The sequence below is a fragment of the Rhineura floridana genome, chromosome 4, assembly GCF_030035675.1.
Source record: "Rhineura floridana isolate rRhiFlo1 chromosome 4, rRhiFlo1.hap2, whole genome shotgun sequence".
In the NCBI taxonomy this organism is placed as follows: domain Eukaryota; kingdom Metazoa; phylum Chordata; class Lepidosauria; order Squamata; family Rhineuridae; genus Rhineura; species Rhineura floridana.
Genome location: NC_084483.1, coordinates 192,664,815 through 192,681,446, shown reverse-complemented (window position 1 = coordinate 192,681,446; position 16,632 = coordinate 192,664,815). Strand labels below are relative to the sequence as shown.

Below are 16,632 nucleotides of genomic sequence, written 5' to 3'. Positions count from 1 at the left end.
TAGCAGCTGCACAGAGAACTTTCAGTATCTCAGCCAGATAGCCTCCCCTCCCTAACCGTGCTAAGAGGCGCCTTATTTTTTTATTAAATGTATGTCCCGCCCCTCCTCCCAGAAGGAGCCCAGGGCGGCAAACAAAAACACGGAAAGCACTCCAAAACATCTTAAAACAAAAGACTTTAACGCATTGAAACAAAACATCTTTGCACGTCTTGATTATCCCGGAGCGCCGGTAGCGCTAAGCCGCCGCTTCCTCCCGTTCGTCCACTCCGGTTAAACTCTCATCCGACGTAGTAGATCACCGTCGGGAGGCCCCGACGGGCCACCGCTTGAACACCGTGCGCTCGTTCCCCCCCCCCCCGGAAAACCTGGAGGTCTTTCGCCCTCCAGAGAGTCGCCACCCGGCCAAATCCTTCTCCCCGGAAATCCGAAACCCCCAAATCAAGGTGACTGGGGGGGGGGATCAGTCCTTGCGCGCGCCGCAGCGCCTGCCCACCACATGGCCCTCTCGGATCGCGCGCCGCTGACCGCCGCCGCTGCTGTAGCTGTGGAGCGAGCCGGGGCGCCGGGACTGGGGCCGGCGCCGGAGTCCTTTTCCGCGCTCCGCCATAGGCTGGCCCTCTGCATTGCATGCCAGCGCCGGTGATTTGCTGTTGGGAGACTGCAGATTTGCATAGCACTCGCCCCGCCGCCGCCTCCTCCTCCGCCAGCCAGCATGGCTGGCTCCTCGCTCGCTGTCGCCCGCCCCCCTCGCCGCGCTGGCTCGGTTCAGACGCGTGCAATGGATTCTCCCTGCAAAGCTGCCGCCTGCCCATCGCCGCCGCCGCCGCCCTTCGCCTCCTCCTCCGCCTCTCCGCGTTCTCCTGCTTCGCCGTCGTCTCGCTGGCAATAGGCAGAGAGCGGGGAGCAAGACGAAGCTCGCCGGGGGAGCTGCAGCTGCGTGCTTTCTTGGCGCGCCTTTGGGAAGGAAGCGCAGCGCAGCACTCGCGGCTCGCTCCGCTGAATGGATTGCCCCCCGCGGCCGCCGCGGCTCTTCTGCGGGGATCCGGCGCCCCGTCCGCGCCTCGGCTGCCTCGCGCCCCGCCGGCCGACCCTTGCCTTGTGGATTATGGAGGATACCCCTCTGAGCGCCCCTTGGTAGTGGAGCTAGCCGCGTGGATGAGCACTGGAGGCTCCTCGGGGCCGTCCCCGCCGCGATTTCTTCTTCTCTTCTTCCTCTTCCTCGGGGACTCGGCGCTCCTCTGTCGCCTCTGAATTATGGTTGGGCTTCTTCGGGGCCAGGCGGGGCCCGGGGCGAGGGATCGGCGCCCGGCAGCAGCGCCCGCTCCGACCCAGACCCGCTCGGTGCGGTGAGCCGTCCACGCCTGCCTCCCTCAACCAAAGTTTGCCTCACTCCTGCCGGGGTGGGGTGGGGGGACCCCCCGCCCCGCCATGCCCCAACGGATGGGGGAGCTCGTCCTCTCCGAGCCAGTCCCGTCCCGCGGCCGCCTGGCCCTCCTCTGGATACTCCCGTTGACTCTCAGCGGCCTCCTCGGGGTGGCTTGGGGCGCCTCCAGTTTAGGGGCGCCGCACATCCACCATTTCCATGGCAGCAGCAGCAAGCACCCGTCAGTGCCTATCGCGATCTACAGGTCCCCGGCTTCCTTACGAGGAGGACACGGTGGGTTCCGGGAGGGGATGGGGGGGGACGAGAGCACCATCGGGGAGCACGTCAACTGTGTCCCCCCAAAAAATAATGGGCGGCGGGGAGCTAGTGGGAGGCCCCTAAACTGAGGAGGAGGAGGAGAAAGGATCTTGGAGGGGGCGGGGTGGGGTTGCGGGGTTCCCCAAGAACTGATGGGTTACGAGAGGAAGGAGAGGAATGAACCCCTCCTTAACCCCCCCTCAACACACACACACAATCAGGAAAGCAAGCCCCGCGGTCCTGAGGAATCCAAGCCCGTCCGCACCCGCCTCTCAGGAAAGGCGCGGGGAGCCTCTGGACATTCGGGGGCGATCTAGTGGCTTGCTGGCGCTGAGTATCGCGAATCTCTTCAAGGGGTTTGTGCTTCTGTGCGCGGGGATTTGGGGGGGAGTCGCGGGTTAGAGAGAGAGAGAGAGAGAGAGAGAGAGAGAGACTCGGCCGCCCCCTCGATGGCGAGGAGACGGACTCTTGGCGATCGCTAGGACTGTCGGTGTAGGAACCCATCAGTACACCTGAGGGGAAGGGGAAGACACACCCCCTCGGCAGAGGCGGAGAAAGGGACGGTGATGGAACTGCAGCTTCTTTGACATGGGGAGAGGATTGCTTTCATCCACCTCTCCCTCCCTCCCTCCCTCCCTCCCTCCCACCACCGCTCCATAAGTCTCCGCGGAAAGAGGTGGTGATGCCCTTTGCCGTGTCTGGTTGCCAAGGGAGGTGGACCGAGGTAGAAGGTGAAGATAGTTTATTTCGAAAGGAAAAAAGCCCCCTCCGCTTGTTTTGAGGTTCCCCTCGAGATCTGATGCCAGCCTTTCTTCTCCAGCTCTTTTGATAGGTCAGGATTGGGAGGGCGGGGGGAAGAATGCGTCTTGCTCTGAGCTTCAGGACAGAGCTCCGAAGGGCTCTGCAGCTTGGCCCTTCCGGAGAGGGAAAAGGTGTCAGCAGCCTCTGGAGGGTGTGTGTGTGAGGGGTATAGCCTGCTCAGGTGAGCACACACACCTGCCCACCTTGGAGGGCATGTGCGGCGGCGGTCGTAAGAGTAGTTGTAATGTTGCTGTTGGGAGCTGCCCCCCCCTGTCACCGCCCCAAAGAACCTGCGTGCGCCTGGAGGCTCCGTAAGCCCTGACTTGGTTGTTGGGTTCCTCTCGCTGCTCTAACCTGCAAAGCTCTGCATCCAGGGAATCCCGCCAGAGAAACAAAGCCTCCCTTGGTTTCCCTTTTCTCTGGAGGAATAGCACCTTGGCCACAAGCCTGCATTGGTGTGCATGGTGGAGATCGCTCTCTTTGCCATGGTGACAGGGAAGGATCCCCTCCCTGCCCCACCCTGTCCTCATTTCTGCCTCTTCCGACTATTCTTTAATCAAGATTCGTAGGGACCTGGATTCTGGCGATGCACAGAGAGCAAGGAGAGCCAGCAGCAGTGATCTACAGGGGCAGTGTTTTGTGCCAGGCGTGAACCCCTCCCCCCTTTTCCTGCAGTAGTGTTTTTTTTTTTTTAATGTAGGTGAGACTCACACGTGGCATGTATCTCCAGCTGCGAGGTGCCCAAACTGGTCTTGCCGAAGCCAGCCTGCCTAGACGGCTCCTTTTGCACAGTGGAGTGAGATCACAGGGTGCGGGGACCCTTTGGCCGCATTGGAAACTGGCTTTGCCCCTGGAGCAGTCACCTGGATCCCGGCCAAAGCTCTTCACTCTTGGCTCCCTATGCATTGGTGCCACCCTTAGGGTGCAAGGCGTAGAGTGAGGTCCTGTGCCCTCGCTGCTTGTCTCACACATATGGTTGCACCTCTCTCCCTCTGTGTGCGTATGCATGAGAGGGAGTCTGTGTGTGATGGCAAACCACAAATAAAACGACTGCCTTTCCCCGTTTCTCAGTGCTGTTTCCTCTAAACACTATTGAGAAATGCTTGTTTTTAATCTCTTCCAAAAAATAAATGGAAATGGACTGCCTTCAAGTCGATCCCGATTTATGGCGACCCTGTGCATAGGGTTTTCATGGTGAACGGTATTCAGATGTGGTTTTACCCTTACCTTCCCTGAGACTGAGAGGCAGTGACTGGACCCAGGACACCCAGTGAGCTTCATGGCTGTGTGGGGATTCGAACCCTGGTCTCCCAGGTCGTAGTCCCAACACCTTAACCACTACTACAAAGCAGCCTTCATAGAACTAGCTTCCCCCAAGTTCGACTGCGCTGGGGAGGAGTGGGCGGGATGAAGTGAGTCTGTGGCGCTGTTGTCTAAAAGTCTTCTGATAATTACACCCTTTCCAATTATCTTGGGCTGAAATCGATGGAGTAAAACTAAGGTCGTCTAATTAGATAAAGAGCCCCAGCCGGGAAGTAAACACCCTAATTGTTGGAAGGCAGCTGTAATGGCCTTGAGGCGTGGGGTGCGAGGGTCAGATCCTGACTGGCAGAGAAGAGGAAAGAGATGCAGGGATGAGTGCTGATGTGGATGTGATTTTAGCTGAGCATTTGAGCTGGGGGAGAGGAAAGGAATTCACACGCGCATTAACCTGCTCTTGGCTTTTGTCTCTGCCTGCCCATCGTCACATCCACACCTGTGCATTGCTAACAGGAGCAGCCCAGAGGTCTAGAAATCCCACGAAAGGAGTCCTTGCGCTGGAGGATTTCAAAACCATGCTTCCTTTTGTCGGAAAGCTTTTGGTTGGGTCTTACAGCTCCATCATTCTTCATTTGCTGTGCTTCTCTTGCACTGTCAGGTGGTGTCATTCATAAGCTTTGCAAGGGAGGGATGCGCTCCTTGGGCCAGCCCTGTCCTCTGTGGAAAAGGGACCCGCTTGGGATGAGCAAGGTCCTGGCTGGCTTTTGATGTCCATGGGGTAAAGATAGGATAGGATCAGGCTGCAAGACATGCTCAGGAACTTCGGTGTGTGGTGTTAGCATTTTTATCAAAATAAAAAAAGATGAGAAGAGAAAATGATGGTCTGGTTTTGTGATGCACTCTAAACATTAACTGGCCAGAAAGGGTCTAACAGTCAGCCGCTTTGCTTGCATTAATTTTGTAAATGCATAAAAAGGCTGGGGCGGAGGAGGAGAGGGAGAGAGAGAAAGAAAAGGTTGGCCTAAATCCAAAGTAGAAATGGGGGAGGGGTGCAAGCACACCCTTCACCAGACTAGCATTCTGTGCCTTTCCACCTCACTCTTTTCAGAAGGCCCTATGTTCTTTATCACCAATACCTACATGGAGGAAATTAAGGACTTAACAGCCTTGGGTAGCGTCAGTTATTGCACCTTTGGTTTAAGCAAAAAATCATTCAGAGCTTCCTGGAATAAAATCCAAAGGGGCAGATAAGGGAACGCGCGAAGCGAACAGTCCAGGAGGGCTGCTGAGCTTTGTCTTGGATTCCATTGAAGCTGCATGGGAAGAAGAGAAGAGGGAATGGTGATGAGCAGAGGCAGTCACTGCAGTTGCCCCTTTGAGGAGGGTTTTTTGGGGGTGGGTGGGGGGAGGGACTTGGAAGTGACTTTGCAAGCTGATGTTTGAAGCGGTCTCTGGCACTTGCACAGCACAAACACACCTGTAGTCAGAAGATTTGTGTGCGTGTATTTGTTTTGCAAATAAATACCATCCCAAATCACATCGCTTTCAGGCATCAGATGTCTTTGTGCACACAACCCAAAGCGAGGTGTTTCCTGAACTGATCTCATGGCAGCTGAAGGTGCACATCCCTCAATAAATAAGGGGAACTGAGTATAGATGGGCACTCTGGTGTGTAAGCCTCCTCAGTCTTACCCACACACACACACACACACACAGTGCCTTAATCAACTGTGTTGAACAAAGATGCAGGCTTCTTTCGCCTAGAGGTCTTGGAGACAACCCTTCCTCTCTTTGTGTTGGGCAAACTTTAGGGGTGTGCCTGTGTGTTTGTCAACTGGAAATGCTGGGAACAAAAAGCCTTGGTTGTGATTTCTGGAATTTTGGAAGCTTTTCATTGCTTCCATTGTTAGTGTCTTTGTGTGGGCAGTGGTCTCCCCATTTTCTTTGATAAGCTCCAGGGAAGCAGATCAGTTTCTGGCTCATGATGGACACGTGGAATGCATCAGCACAGTTGCCAGAGGGACGCTTTGAGAGAGGCAGCCCGTTCCTTCCCTCGGGTGCTTAGTTCCTTCCCTCTGCAGTGCCTCTTGCTGGCTGAGAAACTTGGAGAAAGGGTTTGACTCTCAGGTTCGAATCCACCATGTGAGTGGCATTTGCTCCTCAATCCTGTTAAAAGCCTAACAGAGATGTGTGCAAGCAGTGCACTCTTTCTGATGACCTCATAAAAGCGATTCACTTCTTATGGGGGCCCCTTCACTCTGTTTTTGCTGTGGGCATATTCTGCAACATGTCATTGACGCTATAATAGTAAATCAGTGGCAGATTTATACTGGGTTGCACACATGTCATTCCACTTTATTAGTTGTTCTGCAATGTTTCCCATTGTTATAGCATTATTGCACTGTTAATAGAGGGGCACTCTTGCACTATAGCGCAACAAAAATGGGACAATGGTTTATATATATATATATGTATGTATGTATGTATGTATATATATATAATCTTTATTTATACCCTGCCCTTTTTCCAAACTGGAACCCAAGGCGGCTTCCAGATAAAAATAAGTACATATCATTAAGAACCTATAAACATATAAAAGATATAAACATATAAAATCAGCATTAAAACAGGATTGAACTATTAAGATGTTAAAACCAATTAGATATACACTTAAAATACTGCAATCCAGTTTAGGAGCATACAAGTAAAACAATAACATACAGCATCCTCTTCCTTCAGTTCCAAAGGCCTGCCGGAAGAAAAAAGTCTAGCTGTCGACAGAAGGACTGCACAGAGGAGGCCATTCTTGCCTCCCTAGGGAGGGAGTTCCAGAGCCTAGGGGCAGCCACCAAAAAGACCCTATCTCGTGTCCCCACCAGTTGCACTTGTGAAGGTGTTGGGATCGTGAGAAGGGTCTCTCCTGAATATATATAAACCAGAACATTTGTGGGATAAAAAAATTGCAGGATTTGAGCAAGAAGTTTCAGGACATGCACCAATAGGAAGTGAAGCAGTAAACTTCTGCATGCTCAAACAGTGTTGAAAGCAGGGCCGTGTATAACCACCACAGTAGCATAATGAGCACAAATCATCATGAATGCACAATCTAAAAGACACCTGGAGCCCTCCTCCCCCTTGTGTGTGTTTTCTTTAAAGCTCATAGATATTAGAGATAGAAATGATGTGTTGGACACACATTTAGATCTCTGTGTGAAATGTTACAGCATGAATGTGACAAAGATGTATTTACAAGCATACACATTGTAATGTGCACCCCAGTTCTCTGCATAATGAGAATTCCAGGGTTGCAGTGTGTGTGGTCAAGTTTGGTTTTCTTGGAATGATTGGAGTCTTGCTGGTGTTTTGTCATATATCCAGATACACAAACACACACCTGGAGATTCAGAGCATTAAACACACTCTAATAGAGCCTGCTGCCCCATCCGATTTTTAGGAGGGCCACCAGAGCCATAGGATTCTGCAGAGAACACAACCAGTCTGGGTTAAGCGACTGTGGGGATGCATACTTGCTTAAGAACTTGCCAGAAAGCACCAATATCCACCCAATTCAGCATTCTTTGCAAGACTCCCAGCTACCAGCAGGCATTAGAAGACCAGTGTCCAGCTGTGAGGCCATGGTCTGCCCTTCTCAACCCTACAATAGGGAACTTAGCATAATAAAACTCTGCTCTGTAAAGCTAGATTGCAGTAGTGTGGCTTTAAGCGGGAAAATGTCACTGAGTGTTCAGCCTCTAGGAGTGGGTCAGAAACCTCTTTAGTCTCCTGGGTTTGATTGGTCCTCGCTCATGACATTGTATATTGTATCCAGGTTGCATTTTAGTTGCAACAGCAGCAGATGTGACATGGATCTGGAGTGGCAATCCCTTTGGGTCAATGAACGTTGGCTATAGGAAACTTTGGCGGATGTGTCTGCATTTGTCACCATCAGATCTCACCTTTTGACCATGACCCTACAGCAGGGGTGGGGAACCTTTTTGGCTACCCATGGGCTAGCTTAGGTAGGTGGGGCAACCCACCTGTCAATCACATAGAACTATCACATGATTGACTTGTGGGTTGTCCCGCCCACCTGTCAAAACCCCTTGTGCAGGATTCCCACATTTGGGAACCACAGTGCAAGGGTTGTTGCCAGCCCTGTGCTTTGCAGCTGCCCCCACACTTCTTCCCAATGCCCGAGGAGGAAAGGAGCCATGTGGAGCAGCTCACAAATCCCTTTGCAAATCTTCCTTTGTTTCTCCTTTCCCCCTCTGATGTCGGAAGTGGAAAGGAGGGACTCTGGGAAGGAGAAGGACTTTGCATGGAATGGAAATGGCTGCGTCCTCCTTGAGCAAGGTGCACTCCTATCACCCATGAACTGATAGGCACCGAGTATGCCTTGCTCCAGCAAATGAATGATTGGCAGCCCACTTTAGGCTCCTGATTGTTCCTTTGAAGCCCTGCCCTTATCTGCCCCATGCCTGATGTCATGTATGATAATAGAAGCCTAATGGAGGCAGTGCCCCACAAGAGGCCGTGATGGCCACCAACTTGGATGGCTTCAAAAGAAGATTAGACACATTCATGGAGGATAAGGCTACCAGTGGCTGCTAGCCATGATGGCTGTGCTCTGCCTCCATAGTCAGAGGCAGCATGCTCCTGAAAACCAGTTGCCGGAAGCCATAGGAGGGGAGAGTGCTTGTGGGCTTCCTATGGGCATCTGGTTGGCCACTGTGAGAACAGGATGGTCTAGATGGGCCACTGGCCTGATCCAGCAGTTCTTGCTATGTTCTTATTAGAGATCTATAGGGTAAGGGGAGTTTTATTGTTGCTTCCACTGACATTTGGGAATTAATTTTGGCAGCAGGCTCCTGGGGACATCCTATAAATTAGGAATGGACTTCAGCTAGTAGCAGTAGTGCAGTGGCAAATTCAGAAGTGCAAGGTCCCTTCACGTTAGTCACAGCCATACACCCCCCTTTTTTGCTGCTGGGTTGAGCATGAGATTCATGTTAATGCCTTCACCCACAACAACACATGGCCCTAGGACCCAATAAGCATGAAAGGGGAGAGTGTTAGCTACTGAGAAGAGTCTTCCCGCTAGCTGACTCACCTCCTCTCACTCTTGGTTTGTAGGATGCTGTAGACATAGGGACTCTGCTCCCAAAAAAGTAAGGGGTGTAAGACCTCCTGAGACCCTGGATGACCCCTGGCTAGAAGACAGGCTGGTTGAACTCTTGCAGATGTTTAGAAGGTTCCTTCCCCATTCCCACCCACCAGGCCTTGTAAGTCTGCTCCCCGCCTCAACTAGGTATCAGGATCATGGGAATTTACTCGTGTCTAGACTGCCCAGTTGGGATTGACCTGTGACAGGGACTTCTCAATGGTGTATCCCTGTTTGTGGAATGCCCTCCTTGGTGAGATGTGTCTGCCTCCCTCATCATTATATGGAAATTTGTATCCTCTTTTGCAGTTGGGACCAAAATGAAATGAAATGCCTTCAAGTTGACTCTGACTTATGGCGACCCTTTGAATAGGGTTTTCATGGTAAGCGGTATTCAGAGGTGGTTTACCATTGCCTTCCTCTGAGGCTGAGAGGCAGTGACTGGCCCAAGGTCACCCAGTGAGCTTCATGGCTATGTGGGGATTGAAATCCTGGTCTTCCAGGTCGTAGTCCTACACACTAACCACTACACAACACTGTCTCTCACGGATGGGACCAAACACGCACACAAATAATAAAGATGTCTGATAGATAGAATGCCAACAGGTGAAGCTTTTACCATCATTCTATTTCCACACCAGAAAAGGGTTAATGTCTTAAATGTCTGTCTGCCAGACAAGTGTTAAAGGCACAAGAATCCTGCGGCCTCCTAATGTCAATGCTAAACCTTACAAAGTACTCAGGTTTCATGAGTTGTAATAAACTAGTTGAGAGCCAGTGTGGCGTAGTGGTTAAGGTGCTGGACTACAACCTGGGTTCAAATCCCCACGGACCAGGGTTCAAATCCCCACGCAGCCATGAAGCTCACTGGGTGACCTTGGGCCAGTCACTGCCTCTCAGCCTCAGAGGGAGGCAATGCTAAACCCCTTCTGAATACCGCTTACCGTGAAAACCCTATTTGTAGGGACACCATAAGTCAGAGTCGACTTGAAGGCAGTCCATTTCCTTTTTTTTTAATAAACCAATTGGGCCATTCATCAATTAATCTTAGGCTGGCAATACTGCATTCAGGGCAAGACCAGGCATAGTATTTCAGATAGCAAGGTGGGGGCCTCAAAAGAGATAAGTTTTACAGCAACCAAGGTTCAAATGGCCATGCTTGGATAAATTCAAGATTAAATTGTTTAAAAGCAAGCAGTGTGTTCTAAGAGCATTTGTTGCATATACTTATTTATGCTTCATAATAAACTACAGCAATGTTATTAGAACAGGTCAAACAGCCATCTTTTTTTTTTAAGGATTTGGACCTTTGCCATGAACAAACACTTTTAAGTGCTTAGACCAGAAGCAACAATCCTCTCCCCAAAATCCTCCTATTTTCTCCCATTGGCGGGAAAGCAATGAATCACCCCTCCCCCATGTTGCTGCTCCCAGGAATTTAACAGCCTCTCCCCACAACTGCATTTCCCTAAAATACACACACATCCCAAGAGATTAGATAACAATGGACTGCACTGCAGGGCTGGCATATGCTTCTCCCTCATATCAATATAGCAATACTGGGCTACTTTGCAGGACGGATAAAACCTATGCTTTCTCATCAACTCCCTTCTTCCTTCTTCAATGCAGGCGTCCTTATGATGGATTTTATTTGCATATATATGTATATAGTATAAATTTAAGCCTGTGTTTAGAAAAAGCATGAATTCTGGTTTTTGTGGCTATCTTATGCTTTTGGGTGGACATGCTATTGCCCAGTCACAGCTACACTGAAATCCTGGATTCTGCAAGTATTTTCTCTGGGCAACAATTGCTTCTTTACCACAGAAGACATCCACCCACCCACCCACCTATCCATCCACCCACCCACCACCTATCCATCCACCCACCCACCCACCCACCCACCTATCCATCCATCCATCCATCCATCCATCCATCCATCCATCCATCCACCCACCCACCCATCCATCCATAAAAACCACCAAGCTTCAAAATGAACCAAGAGTCCCTTCAAGGCAAACCAAGGTGTCCCTTCTCCATTATCTGAGTGTAGAGAAAAGGCACATACACCAGGGAGGTCTCCCAAACAGTTTCAAAATGAACCTGGTTGTCTCTTCTGCATTGTCTGGACTGGAGAGGGGACTTCCTGGGTCATTTTGAAGCTTTTGGGGGGTCTTTGCTGGAATATGCAGGAGGGGAGAGTGCTCTTGCACTCAGGTCGTGCTTATGGGCTCCCCATGGGCATCTAGTTGGTCACTGTGAGAACAGGCTGCTGGACTAGATGGGCCACTGGTCCGATCCAGTAGGCTCTTCTTCACTCATTGGCTAAAAAAACTGGAAGATGGGAACAGACTTATATCTCACCAATCAATTGCTTTGAAGGGCGCCTGCACATTTTGCTTTTCAAGTTTTGTTCTACAAGTGCTAGAGACTTCTTTTTTATATGAAATGAAAGGCCAGAGTCTGGGCACCCTGCGGACTCAGGGCAGTGGTAGCCCCAGTGCAACAGTACCCCTTTTGGCGACCCTGGGATGGAAGGTTATAGTTACATCCTGCATTGAAGTTCATGCATTGAGCAGCGATTGGATTAGATGACCTCCAATGTCTCTTTGAACTCTTAAAATTCTGTGATTCTATGGCCTGGAGGAACCTTGCTTCATTGTCCAACTGAATGGGACCCTGTGTCAGCTTACTAGCAGCTGTTCTTTCCATTCTGTGATTTCAAAACTGGCACAGTTTACTATTTACAGTTAAGAAACATTACCTGGTCTCCAATTTGACACTAGGCTGTGGAACTTGAACCAGTGGCGTTTAGAGTTAAAATGTCTGTTCTCTCTCTCTCTCTCTCTCTCTCTCTCTCTCTCTCTCTCTCTCTCTCTCTCTGTTTTCTTCATGGCAGTACTTTATACATTTGAGAACTGTTTTCATGTCCCACAGTAACATTCTTTTCTCTTAAGTCGTCCGTTCAATTATTTTAGCCTTTTTTCATAGGTACCGGAACTCATGTGGTGATGAGCATTAACTTAGGTTGCTCTCTTAAAAGGACTGGCCAAATCCTTAGACCACAAGGCTGTTGATAGCTAAGTGGGACTTCCACATTCATAGACATTATATCCCTAAGTGTCAGCTTCTGAGAGCAAGATGGAGGGCTGTTGTCTTCATAACCTGCTTGTGCAGACCACAGAGTGCTGTAATAGTTGGAGCCTTGGTCTGATCAAATAAGACAGTGTGCTCTTATATCATACTTCCTTATATTTTGCTGCTTTTAAAGGCGGCTGTGCAAGAGCAGTACGAAATCTATGTTTGGTTGTGGCAAGGTAAGGGCTAGGTGGAAGTTGTTTTGGGTTCGGAGAACCTCAAGAGAGTAGAAGTGAGACTGGTGAAAGCTGAGATGAACTTACTTGAGGTTTTCGGTGAATTGGGTTCAGGTCCTGATACCTGGGACTGAACAAGTATAAGTTCACTCATGCCAGTTTGATCTGGGCCTGGTCTACCAGATGGGTACATAATAGTTCAGTTATAGAACTGGTTTTCAAAACAGCTTGTGAACCAGCAGCAGGCTGTTGAGAGACCTCCAGGTGGTAGCTGTAGTAATTTGGACCTGTTGAGAGCAAGCACTGAGAAAAGTTGGGCTTTTTGTGAGTGCCTGTAGTTTGCAGTTTCAACAGCTGCTGCCACAGTCACTTAGAAGCTTTTGTGTGAACCAAGCCATGGCTATACATGTCAGCAAACCTTGCATTTTGCAATAATGCGCTTAGGTGATGGCTAGATTAGCCTGAGGGAGTTTTAAGATTTATCTCAAGTTGTGCATTAGGTGATTGTGCACGTGCATTTTTTTCCTTTTGCATCATCAACTCTTGCCAGTGTCAAAGTGGACTGGATCGTTCATTCTACCCTTGTTCCATCAAGATCCGATTGAACTCTCTAGGAACTTTGTGGATAGGAGGATTGAGGTATATAATACTGCAATAAAATTCTTACGCTGTCACCTTGGGCAAATAATTTCTAACAAAGTTATTTTGGGGGAGGGGAGAAGGGGAGAATTTGATGTTGCTGTACTAGCAACATTATTTTTATGACCTTGTTATGTGTAACAATGAATAAGAAATCTGTAGGAGGAAGCTTATCATCATATTAGGTAATAATAGGTTTATATGACTCTTTATTTCTCTTACTGTGTGTTTTTCTTCAATTGGGCCAGCTCTGACATTTTTGCCTACAGCATAGATGGCTAACTTGGAGCATGGGCGGCCTTGGTTTGAGACACATCTGGACAGGACTTCCATAGTTCATAGGCTCAGCTGTGCATTTGAGCCAATCTTTCCTCCAGCCTGCCACTCCTGTACTGTGATGCTGCCTGTTAGTGATGAACAAAACCAATTCAGGAAGGGCTAGGTCTCAGTTTGGAGCTAATGGAACTCTGAGAACTGTAGTTTTTTTAAAAAAATTCTCCTGGTCAGTGAGTCAGGAAGAACCCCCCCCAAAATGACATTGCCAGAACTTGTGTACATGGTGTGGGTTCTGACCATGGTTTGTTGCAGAGAGTGAGAAACCTAGAGCCCTATGTTTTTCAAATACCACTGGCTGCTCTTTCCCCGTTTGGGAAAGGTGGGTAGACGAAACCTGGCAAATGAGAGGGTTGACACTGGAGATGGAAAGTTCTGACAATTTTGGTTCTCTCAGTTCCTCATTTTTTTCCAATCTTGAAGTCAGTTATGCAGCAATTTACATTTTTTTTAAAAAAAAATCCTCATGAAAATTGTTCAGCTTTTTAGTCCTGCTAAACACATTTTTATATGCAGCCTTGACTAATGTACACAGTTGTGCAAGCAATTTCTTCCAATATAATGCATTTTTGTATGTTTGGTTCACTGATGTATTCATTTTTATGCACATTTTCTCCTAATATATGCATTTTTGTAAACCTTGGTTGGAGAACTGCATTGCAAAATTTAGATAAGTGCAAAGTTTGAAGAATGACCATGTTTCAGTCCCCAAATTGTTTTGGAAAAAAATTGATAAATTGCGCTTTAAATGCGGACTGAATCAAATTTCTGCTCCATCTCTAACACCAAACTGTTATGAGCTGGGCTGTAATTTGAGGCACAAGTGGGTTTGGTCTCAGCTTGTAAGAGTAGAGACATTTCTGAACTTGCAAAGATGCTAGTGGAGTTGATATTTCCAAAATTCTCTCTGTCTTACTTAATTTGTAAACGTGTGTGGTCTGTACTGTTTCAGACTCACTTAATGTGCTATTCTTCCACAAAGGAAAATACACATTTATCTCAAAAAGTAGGATGACAAAAGAAGAGCCCTGCTTGATCACTCACCTGGGCACCATCTGCACTGTACCTTTAAAGCAGAATCATACCGTTTTAAACAGCCATGGCTTCTCCCAAAGAATCCTGGGGCATGAAGTTTGCAAAGGATGTTGAGAGCCTAATCCCCTCACAGAGCTACAATTCCCAGAGTGATTGAACTATCAATCCCTCTTCCCAGTGGAATTCTGATTTCGCAGGTTCTGCTGAAGGTGTGGCAGCTGGAGGCAGGGTCAGGCAAATGTAACCCTGCCCTCTCCTCAAATACCAGAGGGATAATTCAGTGTACTGAGAACTGCTGTGCAAAAAGTGCTAAAATATGGAATGTACGACACACCCCAGGCCTTCTAGGATGGCAAAAAAGTGGCCCTCTGCACTACATCCAACAGGCTATAGATTATTGGTTGGTATATAAATATTGAAAATAAAATAGCCTAGATGCTAGTCTTACCGTCATTAACAGCTCAGTACCCCCCCCAGGTGGTTTATAAGGCAATTTCCAGTGTTCAGTGTTCAAGAGATGTCCATGGCATGATGACATGCCCTACCATTTATTTTATTTATTTATTTATATACAAGATTTATAAACCACTTAATCAAAGAGCTGTCTACTCAGTGTACAAATAAACTTGCAGATGAAAGCATAGCAAAAATCCATAAAACTGTTAGACTGTACAATCAGGTACGCTCCTGGATTTTGTGCAGTGTCTTTCCTGGCTTGCTGTAATGGTATTTTTTAAAGTGGTTTAGAAATGGCCTGTATTAGTCTGTTATCACTCTAACGCAAATTAATGAAAGACTATAATGCAATTTCTAAACCACTTTTTAAGAAATGTCCAAATGTGACTTTTTAAGTCACCCACATTTTATATTGCCTTTCAACAATTTCCATTCTGCTGTATCAGTCATTTTTCATGTCCCCTGCCAAAGTATTAACATACGTTGGAATAAAATGAATAATAAAGCAATCTCAGTCAGCAAAGTGGTTAATTGGATGTGCTGTTAAATATGCATATTACATAGTGGGGGATTTCTCCGCTGCTGCTACTCCTGACAATGCTTCTCATTTGAGAGGTAAACTGCCTTTGATGCTGTCCTGGACAGGCTGATAGCGTAATCAAAACTGGAACACAGCTGATGGGTTTCTGATAAACATCTTTCTACAAGCCCTACAACCTTTATACACTTTCAAGGTATTGATTGACTGTGGTGCCTTTGTTCAGCCTAAATAAATAACAACACTCCATTGTCACTTATCAGTAACATCACTGGGCTAAGCTGGGGTGTTCATGTATTTATTTATTGTTAATGCAACAACAAGATAGTATCTATAAAACATTTTTTATTGTGGTCATTTTAATCAAGTGTTATTCTTCCAAAGTTCCAAAGAGGAGTAATTAATTTAACATACAAATGGCATGGATCACCTTTCTCATTTTGAAACAAATCAGAACATCGCAAATATTCATTTACAGGTTTTTGGTTTTAGTTTTCTTTTTAGAGATAGTGGTCGGTCAGTTTTGATTGTGGTAGCACGATTTTCTGATTTTGCTAGGGCAGGCTGATATCGTACCACCATCTGAATAATGTCTCAGGGCATGTTGTGAAGGCATGTGATGCAACAACCTTGCAAAGTCTGCTTAATACCTGGATGATAGACCACCTATGAACCCCGTTTACACTGCCTTGAGTTCCATCAAATCATAGAGTTGGGGGGAAAATCCCTCAAAGGTCACCCAGTCCAACTCCCTCTAGGAGGAGGGGCAGGATAGAAATTTCATAAATAAAATAAATAAAAAATAAATCAGGAAACCGCTGCTACAACATCCTCAATAGGTGGCCATCCATCCAGTGCTTAAAAACATCTAAGAAACCTTCCATCATCTTCCAAGACCGTCAAACAGCTTGTACCATAAATAATCCCTTCCTAATGTTTAGTCTAATTCAGTGGTTCCCAACCTTTATGAGTATGGGACCCCCTTTGTAAGCTCAAAAAATTTCATGACCCCCCCATGCTAATTGTAATTTTAGTCTCTGTTAATTGAAAAAAAGGTGCATGGCAAAATCACATCTCCAACTATCCCTTTCCATTAAAAGCTCCCTGCAGACAGGGAGGTGTTGCTTTCTTTTCTTAATGCAAAGGTCCAATCAAATTAGTATCCCCTCCCCCTCATAGTCTGAATATGCACAGTCCCGTTTCCCAACACCAGGGGGTGACAGTGTTGGACTACGATCCAGGTTCAAATCCCCACCCAGCCATGAAGCCCACAGGGTGACCTTGGGCTAGACACAGTCTGATTTATCTCACAGGGTTGGTATAAGGAGAACATGGAAAGGGAGAACCGTGTGCACCACCTTGAGCAACTTGGAGGAAAGGTGGGATATAAATGCAATAATAATTAAATAAATAA

The 16,632-nt window shown here is 47.8% G+C and overlaps 1 protein-coding gene across 26 annotated transcripts in view; it reads left to right on the top strand.

The window, feature by feature from the left end:
- Positions 1-16,632, top strand: part of NRXN1 (neurexin 1) — a 1,438,606-nt gene that overhangs the window by 911,689 nt on the left and 510,285 nt on the right. For 3 of the 26 annotated variants that reach the window (XM_061625689.1, XM_061625688.1, XM_061625686.1), the window contains exon 1: positions 982-1,657. The exons of 22 other annotated variants lie outside the window; for them this stretch is intronic. In XM_061625689.1, the coding sequence (XP_061481673.1) occupies positions 1,429-1,657 (229 nt within the window). In that variant the 5' untranslated portion in view covers positions 982-1,428. Of the gene's footprint in view, positions 1-980; positions 1,658-16,632 lie in introns of those variants that run through there. One more of the 26 variants, XM_061625690.1, reaches the window with a different exon arrangement.